We start from the raw sequence: 12,828 nt of genomic DNA, 5'->3' as shown, positions 1-12,828 counted from the left end.
TGGCCCTGAGGTTGTCACACAGAAAAACCCACCTTGCAGTGGGACTCACAGGAGAAAAATGCCCTCACACGTGGCTTTGGGGACCTCAGCACTGTCCCTGCTGCCACAGCCAGCTCGTGGAATAGGTGAAGGACTGGAGCACCAACATGAGGAAAACAGCTCCAGCTGCTGCAAACCCACATAGGAGCCACAGCAAATGAGACGGATCTGAGGTCAGCATTCCAAGAAAACATCTCCCTAGTATAAAAAAACCCCTCTCTTGTAAAAAAAAAATATCCTTCTGTAATACAGTAATGCCACCGAAACAGCTGTCAGGAGGGGGCTCATCTCCTGAGCATTCAGCAAGCTTGGAGAGCTCTGCAGAATTTATGCAGGCGAGGAATGGGGTACAACAGAGCCCTTGTTTGGGAGAAGTGATGTTTAGCAAATGCTCCAGCAGCACTGAAAGGAGCTCCTGTCCCCACACTCCAGGGCCACTGCAGAGTCAGCCAAGCTGAGCCCTCGGGCTCAGAACCCGCCCTGGAAGCTCAGAAAAGCCAGTGCTCTGTCCAGGGACCTGGCACAAAGCAGATTTCTGCAGGAATTGTGTATTTCTGTCTGCTGTCACTCAGGAAAGACAGTTCTCAGCAGAAAGGGAAGGAGGAGGCTGCTTTGGAGCTGGGATCCAGCCCCAGCTCCTGGAGAATGTGCACGTAGGCATCAGGAGAACTGCAGCCCAAACAGCTTGGTGTACAAGCTGTGATCTGTCTGCAGAGCAGGACACGACCCAAAAGCTACAAGCCAACAAGGATCCTCATCCCAACCAACATCCATCAACCCATGGCTCTCTGGTTTACCAGCAAAGCTCCTGGAGTGGCTTCCTACAGCTCCTCCATCCTAGAGCAGGGACAAAGTTCAAAGCAACAACTTTTCTCAGTGTCTTATGCATGATGGGCTGCTCAGCTCCCAAAAAATCCCAATGAAAGATGCTTTTAATGGAAGAGGTTTCTCCCAGCCTGGGGTACATCCCATCCCCAGCCTCTGGGAACAGCACCACGATGGCCCCTTCCCCAGCACACCTCACTTGTGACTGTGGGCAGAGAATAAAGAGCTCCTTGGTAACATTAACAGCTTGTTAGTCATGAATATTAATCACTTATTAATGACTATTAGGGCCTTGCTTCACTACAGGGTTAAGCTGGGCTCCTGCATGTCCCACAGCCGAAATTCAGCTGGAGGAGAGAGAGCAGCTGAATGCCTTGACTCAGCAGTGGCTCCGTGCCCAGCCCTCCAGACTTCCCCAGCCTTATTCCAGCGACTCTGCTGCGGCTGCAAACGGCTCTGAACTGAAACAGGGTGGATGGGAGGTGAGGGGGGTGCACACAGCAGCTTCCCACCTCAGCAGCCCAGCATCCTGTGCTGGTCAGACCTGCTCAGAGGCGTGGGGAGCAGGAATTTGATGACTTCTTTTCTTCTTTGAAGCTGCAGGGCTTCCATCCAACACTGAGGAGAAAAATCCCACATCCCCTAGATTGCTAACTTTCCAGAGATTTCTTTTTCCATAACCATTTATTTCTCTTCTCCTTCTTCCCCCACCCCCTTCCCACTGCTCCTCACAAATTCTTCTGGATTCAGCCTCATTCTGACCCACCACCACTGGGCACAGACGGAACGAGCTGGAAGCAGTGGAGTAATCCCAGTCCAGAGCTTGCTGGACAGGGATCCACATCACAAAAGCCACCACTTGTCACAGCCAGTAGAAACCCTGCCACCTCCCTCTGCTCTCCTGTTTGATGTGGTCTCTCCAAGCAGGAGCACACAGGGAAGTCAGGGATGAGGAAAGAGGGGATGGAGGAAGGGCTTCACCTCCCTCTCCCACCCGCCAGCTGCTGGGGGCTCCTGTCCCAACTCCAGTCCTGGCTGTGACATCCCTGCTGGAAGCAATGGTGGGAGGAGGAGGATAATGTCAGAATTTGACCCTTTTCCTCTCCACAGGACAGGCTGGGGCTTGGAGAGCAGGTGGGAGGTCGGGAATGGCTGAGGAGCTCAGCTGAGAGCCAGCAGTGACCTGTGTTGTTCAGCACAGGGCTGCTGAAGGGAGCTGCACTGCAGGAAAAGCAGGAGAGGCCTGGCTCAGCACAGGGAGAGCTCCAGCTCTGGGGAAAACAACACCACAGGGGCCTGGAGAGAAATGCAGGGGCTGTCCAACCTCCTCTTTCCATTCCCAAACACTGCCAGAACCAAGCACTGAATTCACCCTTTGCAGCTAAACCAGAGCTCCACGAACTGCAGTTAAACCAGAATTCCATGAACTGCAGTTGAACCAGAATTCCATGAACTGCAGTTGAACCAGAATTCCATGAACTGCAGTTAAACCAGTGCTCCAGGAGCTGCAGTTAAACCAGTGCTCCAGGAGCTGCAGTTAAACCAGAATTCCATGAACTGCAGTTAAACCAGAGCTCCAGGAGCTGCAGTTAAACCAAAATTCCATGAACTGCAGTTAAACCAGAGCTCCAGGAGCTGCAGTTAAACCAGAATTCCATGAACTGCAGTTAAACCAGAGCTCCAGGAGCTGCAGTTAAACCAGAATTCCATGAACTGCAGTTAAACCAGAGCTCCAGGAGCTGCAGTTAAACCAGAATTCCATGAACTGCAGTTAAACCAGAGCTCCAGGAGCTGCAGTTAAACCAAAATTCCATGAACTGCAGTTAAACCAGAGCTCCAGGAGCTGCAGTTAAACCAGAATTCCATGAACTGCAGTTAAACCAGTGCTCCAGGAGCTGCAGTTAAACCAGAATTCCATGAACTGCAGTTAAACCAGAGCTCCAGGAGCTGCAGCCAGCTGTGGCCACTGGCAGGGATTTGCCATCCTGGGCTGATGTGAGTTTGGGTGGACCCTCCCCTGCACCCCAGACAGAACAAGCACAGGGTGGATCCAACAGCACTCACAGGCTGCCCCTTCACTGCCACCAGCTGCCACCCTCGTGGGCAGGGGGTGACCAGAGGTGCCAGCCAAGGGAAGGGACAGGGAGCGGGAAGGCTCCAGCGAGAGTGGCTGCCTGCCTTGGCACTGATCGTGCTGACCAGACCTTTTCCCCTCCCTCATTCCCACCTCTCAGCCATCCAGCACAAAAATCTGTCTTTCCTCTTCTTTTTTTCCTTTCCCCCACTCTGCTCATGGCCTGGCTCCCTTTCAAATTCCCGGAGCAAAGTATTTATCTGCTGGATGAAGGATGACATCCGGCCAAACCCCAGACACGCCATCACGTCTGATCCAGCCCAGCCGTCTCTCACGGCTCCCATCTCGTTATTGCTGAGCTGGCAGCATTCCAGGCCTCGGGAATGGGCTCCCAATCCCTCCAGAGGAGAGAGTCAAGGACTTTTATTAATTAGCATTTTGAATTGTAGCTAATAAATACCCCTCTGGCATTCGGAGTGGGATGGGGACACACAGCGGGGATGTCCTTGAGATGCTGTAGGGTTTGGCCGCTGGAGGCAAAGGGACAAGAGGCACCCACTGAGTCCCTCTGTGTGCTGTGAGCTTCAATCTCCTCCCTGGAGAGGAGCAGGCAGGAGAGGGAGCACGGCCACCACTGGATCCAGCATCACCTGCTCGCCCAGCCAGCCCTGCAATGGCGAAAACTCACCAACACACAGAATTCTGCACAATTCCAGGACCCTGTGGAGTGTCCCTGAGGATGGACCCCACACCACAAAAACGTGCCTGGGGTTGGGCTCTGGGCCAGTCCCTTGTCTCTCGGACCCAAAGCAGGGAGGTGACAGGAGACTGGCACTGATGGCTGCAGGGATGGAGGGCTGGGAGCTCCAGCTGCAAACACAGCAGCTCACAGGGCCGCCCCACTCAGCACCCAAAGGTTTCCCCACACACAGGAATGCTCTGGCCTCGTTTCCGGCTCAGCCTACAAGGCAGAATAAAGGTGAGGGGTGCGGGTGTGGGACTGAAGCCACCCTTCCATCCCCCTCATGCAGGCCCCAAAGATCCCTGCACAGGCAGTGCCCCACATCCTCAAACAGCTCCACCCTCATGGTCCCTCCTCTCTGATGTCCTTGCAAGCTGATCTTGTCCTGGTGTCCCTCGCTTGCCCCTGAGCTGAGCCTTCCCTGAGGGATGACCTTCCCTGAGGGATGACCCATGGGGCAGCAGGTTAAGTGGTGAGCAATAGCTGGGCAGGACAGATGAGAGCATCAGTGACAGCAAGCAATTAGTTAATGGGCTCTGAAGCTCTCAGACCAATCTCATCAGTGACCAGGAGCTGCAGGAGAAATGATGACAGGCCAAGCCAATAGAAACAGGAGCCAAAGGAGGAAAGCAGGGATGGGGGAAGGGGGAATTAAGAGAGGGAATGAAAATAATCAAAAAGCCAGGGAGAAGATGTAGTCCACACAAGCACGACGCTGAGCTGGAGACCTGACAGGCTCAGTCGCTGCTCAGAGGAGAAAAACAAAATCCCTTTATCTACCTCCACACCCTTCCAATCGAGAACGGTGTCAAATCAATTTATTGCCTTGCCCCTCGCCATTAATCAGGCTTCCTCCACTGCTCAGGCTCTGCTGGAGCTGTGTCACATGCACCAGGAAAAGGGAGAGCAGCAGAGCAGGACACGGAGGCGGCTGCTCAGATTTATCCTGCTCATGATTAGTAAGGGATGGGTGGCTCCTGGCCAGAGCAGCTCATAGTCACAAGACTTAGAACCACACAGAGTTGCGTAAGGCACGCAAGAGTCCCTGCAAACCTTCCTGGGTTTGCGTGGAGAGGCTCTGGAGCGTTGTTATGGATGGGGCTCGTGGATATGGCTGAGGGAAAATGCCTTTCCAGTGAGGCAGAGGTTGCTGCAAATGCGTGGAGTGAGGTTGTTCGGGCTGATCATGCTCCTGAGAATGGTATGTGCAAGCAGAAAGAGGCTCAGGAGGAGACCAGCACCTCACGGGGTCCCAGAGAAGCGTTTCCACTTCCCCACTGGAGAGAGGTGTCCACACTGAGCTGCACAGCCTCTCCACGGAAGTCTCCAAATCCCAGACCTGTGACCCGTGATGGAATTGCTGATGAACACCAGGGTCGTGGATACCAGCAAGTTCAAGGCTTCATCCCCATCCCAGTTTGTGTCTCACCACCATCCCAGCAGTGGCAGCCCCCCACCCCACTTACTCCTTGGGGGGGGTCAGGTCATCAGGCCGTGTCTCGAAGAACTGGAGCACCTCCTCGCACTGGGAGATGTAGGGAGGCAGCTGGATCAGAGCCTGAGGAGGAAACAGAGACAGCGGTGATGGGAAGCACTGAAACTGTGCAAGGAGCCCAGCGAGGACCCCTGGAAGTGCAGGGACCTGGGACGTGAGTGGCACCCATGGGGTTGCTGGCACAGGCTGGGGAGAACCACAGCAAACACTTCCACCCACCACCCCACCCCGCTGCAGATCAGGACTAAAGGAGAACAAGCAGAGACTGCCCAGGCCCTGCTTAGCAGCTCCAGCCTTTTGGGCAGATGTTGTGTCACAGGGTGAGAGCCACAGGGATGTCCATCCCAGCATCCAGCCTCCCAGCTCAGTTTTCCCAGCATGGAGCAGCCATCCTTGGGAAAGGCTGGCCAGTTGACGCGTGGCACACTCTCAGTGCCATCCCAGCACATCCCAAAAATGCTCCACTGGGCAATGGCAGCTTGGGAAGAAGCAGGGAGAGAAGCAAGGGAGGCAAAAGCACGGACAGCAGGGCTGGGAGGCTGCTCTGCTGCTGTGCAATGGCAAGAGATGTAAAATTCCCTCTGCTTCTTTCCCTTCGAGGAAATCTGCTGCAAATAAGCTTCAGCAGTGGGACTTGCAGGGTGAGAGTGCCAGGCTGGAGGGCTAATGGAAAAAGGGAGCATTTAAAATCAGGGAGCAGAGCTGCAGCCAGACCTGGAGCAGATTTTTAACCAGTTTTGGGTGTAATTCCCCCTCCCCTCTGTTTGCTGCCCCAGCAGTCTGGTGACAGCAGTGTGGGCAAAGCAAACCTCCCCTCATTTCTCTACTGCAGACAAAGCCACAGCTGCAGAGCCTCGGGGTTACCACAGGCATCAGATGTGGCTCCTTATTGCCCCAAGTGCTGGCCCCAAAGCCCTTCCAGCCATCCAGCAGCCAGGCCCTCAGTGCCAGCACAGCAGACTGTCAGACCACTAATCATGGGCCAGATGTGAACAGGATCATGTGAGACACAGCAGAGAGAAAACCACTCCCTGCGTGGCTTTTGGGTCCAGGGAAGGGCTATTCAAATACCAGGTTTTGCATGGATGCCATTCCCATGTGGTACCACTCCCCAGTTCCAGCATCCCATGATCTGAGCGATTTCCCCCGTGCCAAAGTCACTTGGATTTTGTGGCCTGGAGAAGTCTCTGTGCCCTCTGAAAGCAGGGGATGATCCCAGAGAGCAACCTGTGCTGGAAGGAGGAGAGACAAGGCCCACAGCTCATTTCCCAGGACCTTTTGAAGGAAGCCCACCTAGAGCAGACTCTGCTGAGCCAAGCAGCCACCCTGCTGGCCATGGCCTACAGCAGCTGTGGCCACTGCATCAAAAACAGTGGCACAAACAGCCTGATGTTTGTCCCACCTCTGGTCCTGCCACCCAAAGCAGGGACCTGGGCAGGGCCATTAGGACACAGCTTCAGCCCACGGTGCTGGAGCCACAGCAAAGCCACCTTTCCCATCCCCCTGCAGGCCTGAGGGGAAAAGCCATTCACCAAAGACAGGGAATCCTTGTTGGATTAAATTAGCCCAAAATCCATTTTGCAGGCAGTGAGAAAGGATTATTCTCTAGCAGCAGTGTTTTTAGTGGGCCACCCAGTCTCTTTGGGGTAGAGCATCACCACTCCTTCATCAACCCCCCTCTAACACTTTCTCAAAATCCCTTGGGCAGGAGGCAGGCAGATCCCACACCACGAGAAAGACCAACAGATGTGGAAGACAAAGAGAATAAAGTGGAGAAATGGGAAGACATTTCAGGCCTCCTCTCCCTCTCCCTGTCCTTGTCATTCCTACGGCTGCTTGAAGTCTCATTCAGCAGCTCATTGCTCTAACCAGTTGCTCTGATTCCTTCGCTGCTTTTCCTGCACCTTATCCTAAATTGCCACGTTTTTCAATACAACAGGAGCTGGAACAGAGCCCTTCAGCAGGAACACTGCCTTGTGAAAGCCGTGGTTCCCCCCTTGCTCCTCCTCCCTGCTTCCACCCCAAATCTCACCCATCCTCTTTGCAGGGCTCTCCCAGAGAACGAAGATGCCCAACTTCCCTCAGAGGAGATGGCAATAAAGCAGAAACTTCCTTTCACAGCTTTCTCCTGCTAATTCCTTGCTCGTTTTACATCTCTGCAGCCTCTGGTCAGTCCCACACCCACCTCAGCTCAGCTGCTTTCCGGGTAAGCAGCAGCAGCTCAAGGCCAGGCAGGGAGAGCTCGGAACTCCTCGGTGATGCATTAACGGAAGGAGCAGAGCACAGCTCCCTAAGTGGGTCATATAACATCAGCCATTACGTTCCAGTTGTTAAGTCAGATGGCTTCATTATATTTTATGCCACTAATGGCATCGTTCTGAAAGAAGCAGCTGCAGCATTTTATCACCGAGGGCCGTTTTCTTCCCCAAAATTGAATTTACTGTCTGTGGAGCTGACACAGTTCAGTGGCTCGGCAGACAAGGGGCCAAGCACCATCAGCTTCCCCCACGACAGCTCAGAGCACACCTTGTACCACGTCTCCATCACTCTGCCCTCACCTGCTGTCCTGGCCCGCAGTGTTCCTCATCTGCAGCCCCTCTGCAGAGCTGTCAAGATGCATTTCCTGATTCAGCCCCATCCTTGGAGTTGTTATTCCAGCCATGGCTGAGGCCCAAACCCCACAGCCTCTCCCACACCTCCCTCACCTAAGGGATGGGATGGATATTTTACCATTTTCCCATCTTGTCCCATGCGTTTTACTGTCTTTGCATGTATTTCCAACAACATTCAGACTGGATTTTTGAGGTACCAGTCCTACCTTGAGGCCATTCCATGGCTGCTGCAAGTACCACAGAATCACAGAATGAACTAGGTTGGAAAAGACCTTTGGGATCATCAAGTCTTTGACGTGACGAGATGTGACACACTCGATTTGATTTGTGTGAAAATAATTTGTCGTGGACTTCAGTATTTTGTTTCCCCTGCCAAAAAAAAAATCTGCCCGTAAATCATAATTTCCCTTGCACTTAAGCCCAGTTTTATATCCTTCAAGAGCATGGAGCAAATTGTCTCAGCCTTCTCTCTGTTCCAATAATTTTCTGAGGTACAAGTCATCTTACCCTGTGCAAATAACTGGTTTTTGTAACCAGTAACTGGAGTTCACATCCCAGTTTGGAACCACCCCCCCATCCTACAGCCTCAAGTGCTGCCTGCTATATAAAACAGGTCTTTTCCTAATAGACGGGAAAGGAAAGGGGAGCTGAGTCCTTCAAACCAAGTCCTGCATGCAACCACTTCACTCCAAACCTGTGGTGATGGACACAGCCAGGTCCTTTCCAGCCCTTCCAGAGCTGGTTCTGCTTTGCAGCTGAAGAAGGGACAGAAGGGCAAAGCCCAGCAGCAGGGTGCAAACTGAAATGGGGCTGGGCACCTCTGCCCCCTGCAAGGCCAGGCCTCCAAACCCCCAGCATGAATCCCGAGGAGTGAAAAGGGAATCCGTGAATGGGTTTCAATCCAAAAAAAGGAATGGATAGTAGGGAATAACCCACACTCTCCCCGTGCTCCCAGCACTGGCACACCATGAGATGCTATCAGTCCATCAGGATTGAGCTGGATCAAGCTGGGATTGTCCTTGGTGGGTGTTGGAAGCCCCTCTTACCTTGCAGTACTCATCAATAGGGATCAGGCGCTTGACGGCGACGTCGCGGATGTGGCTCCGGCGGAAGAGGATCTTCCCTGAAACAGGAGACAAGGGCAGGTCAGCACAGCCCTCACACACTCTTTGGATCCCTCTGATTCCCTGCACACCCTCTCCTTGCCAAAAGCCCCGTATGCCCCCCCAAAAAAGCCCATTTCCTCACACCGATTAAATACCTTGTCAGAATCAGGCACAGTTAAAGCGGCAAGGATGTACCAGGAGAGAGAAGAGGAAACAATTCCCAGCAAACTGCATCCCTGTGGTCTTTGTATGGCAATGAGAGGAAACAGCCCCCATCAAAGCACGTGCCTGACCCCTCACAGTTTGCTGGGGTGGACAAAACCCCTGGTAAACATTGGGCTCGCCAGAGCAGGACATCCCTTGTCCCATTGTCCAGGGCATCCAGGTCTAGTGTGGGCAGCAGCCAAGCCAGAGGGTTTTTCCCTGGGCAGCTCCTGGTCCTGGAAGCCACAGTGTCGGGACTGCAGCTCTGAGTCAGACCTATAGAATTTTCCTTCCTGTCTGGGGTTTATTTTTGTTCTTCATTAATGGGCTCCTCTTGCCACTCCGTTTCCTCCCCTCTGGCTTGTGGCACAGGCCTCTTTCCTTTGAAGCCTAATGAGTCCTAAATGCTTCAAGCTGCTCTCTCAGGGAACAGCTTCTTTGGCATTTAACGAGACAAAAGCCATTAGCAGACAGTGAAACAGATCCGTGATCAAAAGGGTTGGTATGTGGCAGGATTTCAGACCTCTTCCCAAAGCTCCAGGAACTGGCACTGCTCTGCAACACAGTCACCTGGAAAACTGTGGGTTGGGGGGGTGGGTGGTGATGAAGTTCCCTCAAGTTCCTCCTGACATCTCCAATACCACAGGAAAGTGGTTTTTGTGCCTGCTTGGGTTTCCAATCCCACCCCTGAACCCAAGGAGAGCAACGTTCATGGAATAACCCCTTCATTTATCAAAGAGGTCACCATGGGGCAACCCAGAAGCCGAACTCCCATCTCCCATCGCCAACACCATCCTTGCAAACCGCGTGAGAGCACTTGGAGAGTCACACCATGGCTTTGGTCCCTACTGTGGGTCTTCCCAGGAGCCCTGGAATTGCTGAAGCCAGAGGTTGGGGGCTGCCAAGAACAGGACACAGGAAAATGGCCACATGATCATCACCATTTAAAATCCAGGCCTGGGTCATTTATCCCAGTTTTAAATCCAGGGCTGGGTCACCCCCTGTGCTTCTCCCTGACTTGGCCAGGAGCTGGATCACGGGTGACCTGTGCAAGCTGCCAATGCATTTTTGGAACAGAGATGAACTAAAGCCAAGCCAACTTCAGCTTGCAAAGAGCACGAGCAAGAACCTTCTGGAGGAGCCAAATCTCCTCCCAGGCTCAGTTAATGCTTTGAAACAGGAGCACACAGCGAATCCACTCAGTGTCAGCTCCCTCCCCGCCCTGCAGTGAGAGGGATGGGATCAGGCCAGCTCATCCCAGGATTGCTCCTCATTTCTGTGTCGTTGGCAGCAGGGCTGGGCCATTGCTGGTGGGAAATGCTCTGCTCTGCAGTGCAGTCCTTCTCAAAGCCCACCAAGAAGAGCCAAACCTGGCAGTCTTTGTGATACAGTGAAAAAAAAAATCCCCCTCTACTCAATCTTTTTCGATTTTGAGGGTGAATACCCCGGGAACAGGGGATTTGTCTGGAAAGACTGGGAACAGCACCCAGGCCAGAGCTCCATTCCTTGCCCTGAGCAATTATTTTCCATCTGACAAGAGAATGATCAAGTTTTCCCTTCCCATCAGCAATCCCAGGGTGTTTGCTGCTGAGGAGTCTGCTTGAGTGATGATTTCTGAAAAGATGAATGGGTCACACCCGTTCTGTTGGCAGTGGTAAGGAAAGGCTGTTTTGGTTCCAGGTCTGCCAAAATGAAATCACTGATGGGTGGGTAGGTTATAAATGGCTGAAATAATGAGCTCTGGGTGTGGGAATATTGAAATGTTTAACAAACATATGCTAGTGAGTAATAATCAAAAGAATACAGTTTGGGGGAATAAATTCATCACAAGTGATCTTAAATTAGCCCAGGCACGGAGTGTATGAAGCAGCAGGAAATGCAGCTCCTCTCCCCACTCGCTCTAGATCTAGTATTTTTCAACAAGGAAGTTCATTTTCTAACAAAAAGCTGATTTTAATCAAAATGCCTAATTAACATAATTGCAGGCCCTTCAGTGCTGCCAACTCCAGCAATATAAACCCTTGACTTGACAGGCAAGAGAGAGCAGGAAACCACTTCCCTGCCAGAAGGGAAAGATGGGACACTTGCTGGGTCAGGGAGACGCAGCATTTCCCTGGGCACGTTCTCCCTGGGGCAGACCTAAACCTGGGAACAGCAGCGCTGTCCAGTGGGGCTTTTCCCGTGGCCAAAGCTGCAGAACTCGAGGGAAACCCAGGAGACTGAGGGTGCAGAGAGCACAGGAATAATGCTGCAGCTCCAGGGGATGGTTCCCTGCCACCTCATTCCGAGCACTCTCTCCCTGACGCTTTCTTGGCTGCTTCCAGACGTTGTAAGCATCCTCAGCCTGGTTCTGGAAGTTCCCAAGGCCAGGTTGGACATTGGAGCCACCTGGGACAGTGGAAGGTGTCCCTGCCAATGGCAGGGGTGGAATGAGGTGACCTTTAAGATCCTTTCCAACCCAAACCATCCCATGGCTCCAGGATTCCAAACTCATTTCTCCCCTCCCAGCACCGCTCCTGCCTCAGGATGAGGAACACCAAGGACAAGACATGTGAAGGGAGGCAGCTCTGCTGAGAATGGGGTTTTCCACCAGCTGCAAAGGTCAGTGCTGCTGCAGGCCCCACTTGCCCAGCTCCTCTCTCTCGTCACGACTCCAGGACTCAGAAATAATTAGATTTCCTTATTTCCATAGATAACGTTATGCATGAGCAAGCGGAGCAGTGAGGCTCCCTCCCTGCTGGCACCAGGAATTCCCTCCACCAGGAAGAGTGGTAAATACACTCTTCACACAAACAAACAGAGCTCTGAGGGGACTGAACATTTATCACCCGGGAATGTGTCAAACACGTTGATTTTGGAGAAAGACGACTGAGATAAAGCACTAACACACAATGGCTGCCCTGGCTGTGCAAGCACCCACACTCCAGGACATGCTGCCTGCTTTTTGTGGACCTTATAAACCTGTTCATCCCTACAAAGGAGAAGAGAAGCTCTACCAAAGGTATTCTGTCTGGCCACGAAAATTCTGCCAGTGCCAGAAAGGATGTGTTCTCCCAGGAGTGGAAGAACCAAACTCCTCTGTGGCTGATTTGCTTTATCTGATTGACCCAGAGCAAAAAATTGATGGAGCAGCTCCAAAGAGGGGACTGCCAAAAAATGCAGCGTGGCCCCCACTGCCTCAGGCCTTCATTGGGACTGAAAAGAGTCAGGGAATCTTGGGGAAAAGCTGATAAGGAATTTGGGGCTCCAGCAGTGTGAAACAGAGCGGGCAGGACTCAGGAGGGGTTAACCTCTCCAAACAAACAAAAACAGGGAAACAGGGCTCTGCAAATTGTTCCCTCCTGTGGGAATCCTCCAGGCAGAGCTGGACTTGTACTGGGAGCAAGGAACTGGGAAAAAAAAGGCAGAGGGACCTCAAGCAGCAAAATTGTGGAGACTCCTCTGGAGCCAAAGGCTGGATCTGCAGCAAGCTGAGAACCCCAAACACGTCCCCCTGGCCCTGCCAGCTGTGAACCAAGCCAGGTATTCCAGAAGTGGAAAAGCAGCTGTGCCTCCTGCTTTGCCCTGAAGGACTCCCCCCACTCTGCCCCCACCCCACGGCCTCGGAAAGAATTCACTGCTCTGCACCTTTCAAATCACATCCAGACTTTCCCTGGCACAGGTTCCAAGCTCGCTCCAAAAAGAAAAGCCAGCCCCAAATGTACACATAATTAATCCCAGCCCCTGGAGCA

The 12,828-nt window shown here is 52.8% G+C and overlaps 1 protein-coding gene across 4 annotated transcripts in view; it reads right to left on the bottom strand.

Moving 5' to 3' along the window:
• The window catches only part of SH3PXD2B (SH3 and PX domains 2B), a 61,165-nt gene that overhangs the window by 18,714 nt on the left and 29,623 nt on the right, over positions 1-12,828 (bottom strand). For 3 of the 4 annotated variants that reach the window (XM_032124961.1, XM_032124964.1, XM_032124962.1), the window contains exons 4-5: positions 8,834-8,910; positions 5,147-5,238 (exon numbers count right to left, since the gene is read on the bottom strand). In XM_032124961.1, coding sequence (XP_031980852.1) covers positions 5,147-5,238; positions 8,834-8,910 — 169 coding nt within the window. Of the gene's footprint in view, positions 1-5,146; positions 5,239-7,993; positions 8,157-8,833; positions 8,911-12,828 lie in introns of all 4 variants that reach the window. The other variant, XM_032124963.1, reaches the window with a different exon arrangement.

This window comes from Corvus moneduloides, chromosome 15, assembly GCF_009650955.1.
Source record: "Corvus moneduloides isolate bCorMon1 chromosome 15, bCorMon1.pri, whole genome shotgun sequence".
NCBI classification, from domain to species: Eukaryota; Metazoa; Chordata; class Aves; order Passeriformes; family Corvidae; genus Corvus; species Corvus moneduloides.
This window is presented reverse-complemented; position numbering and strand designations above follow the sequence as displayed.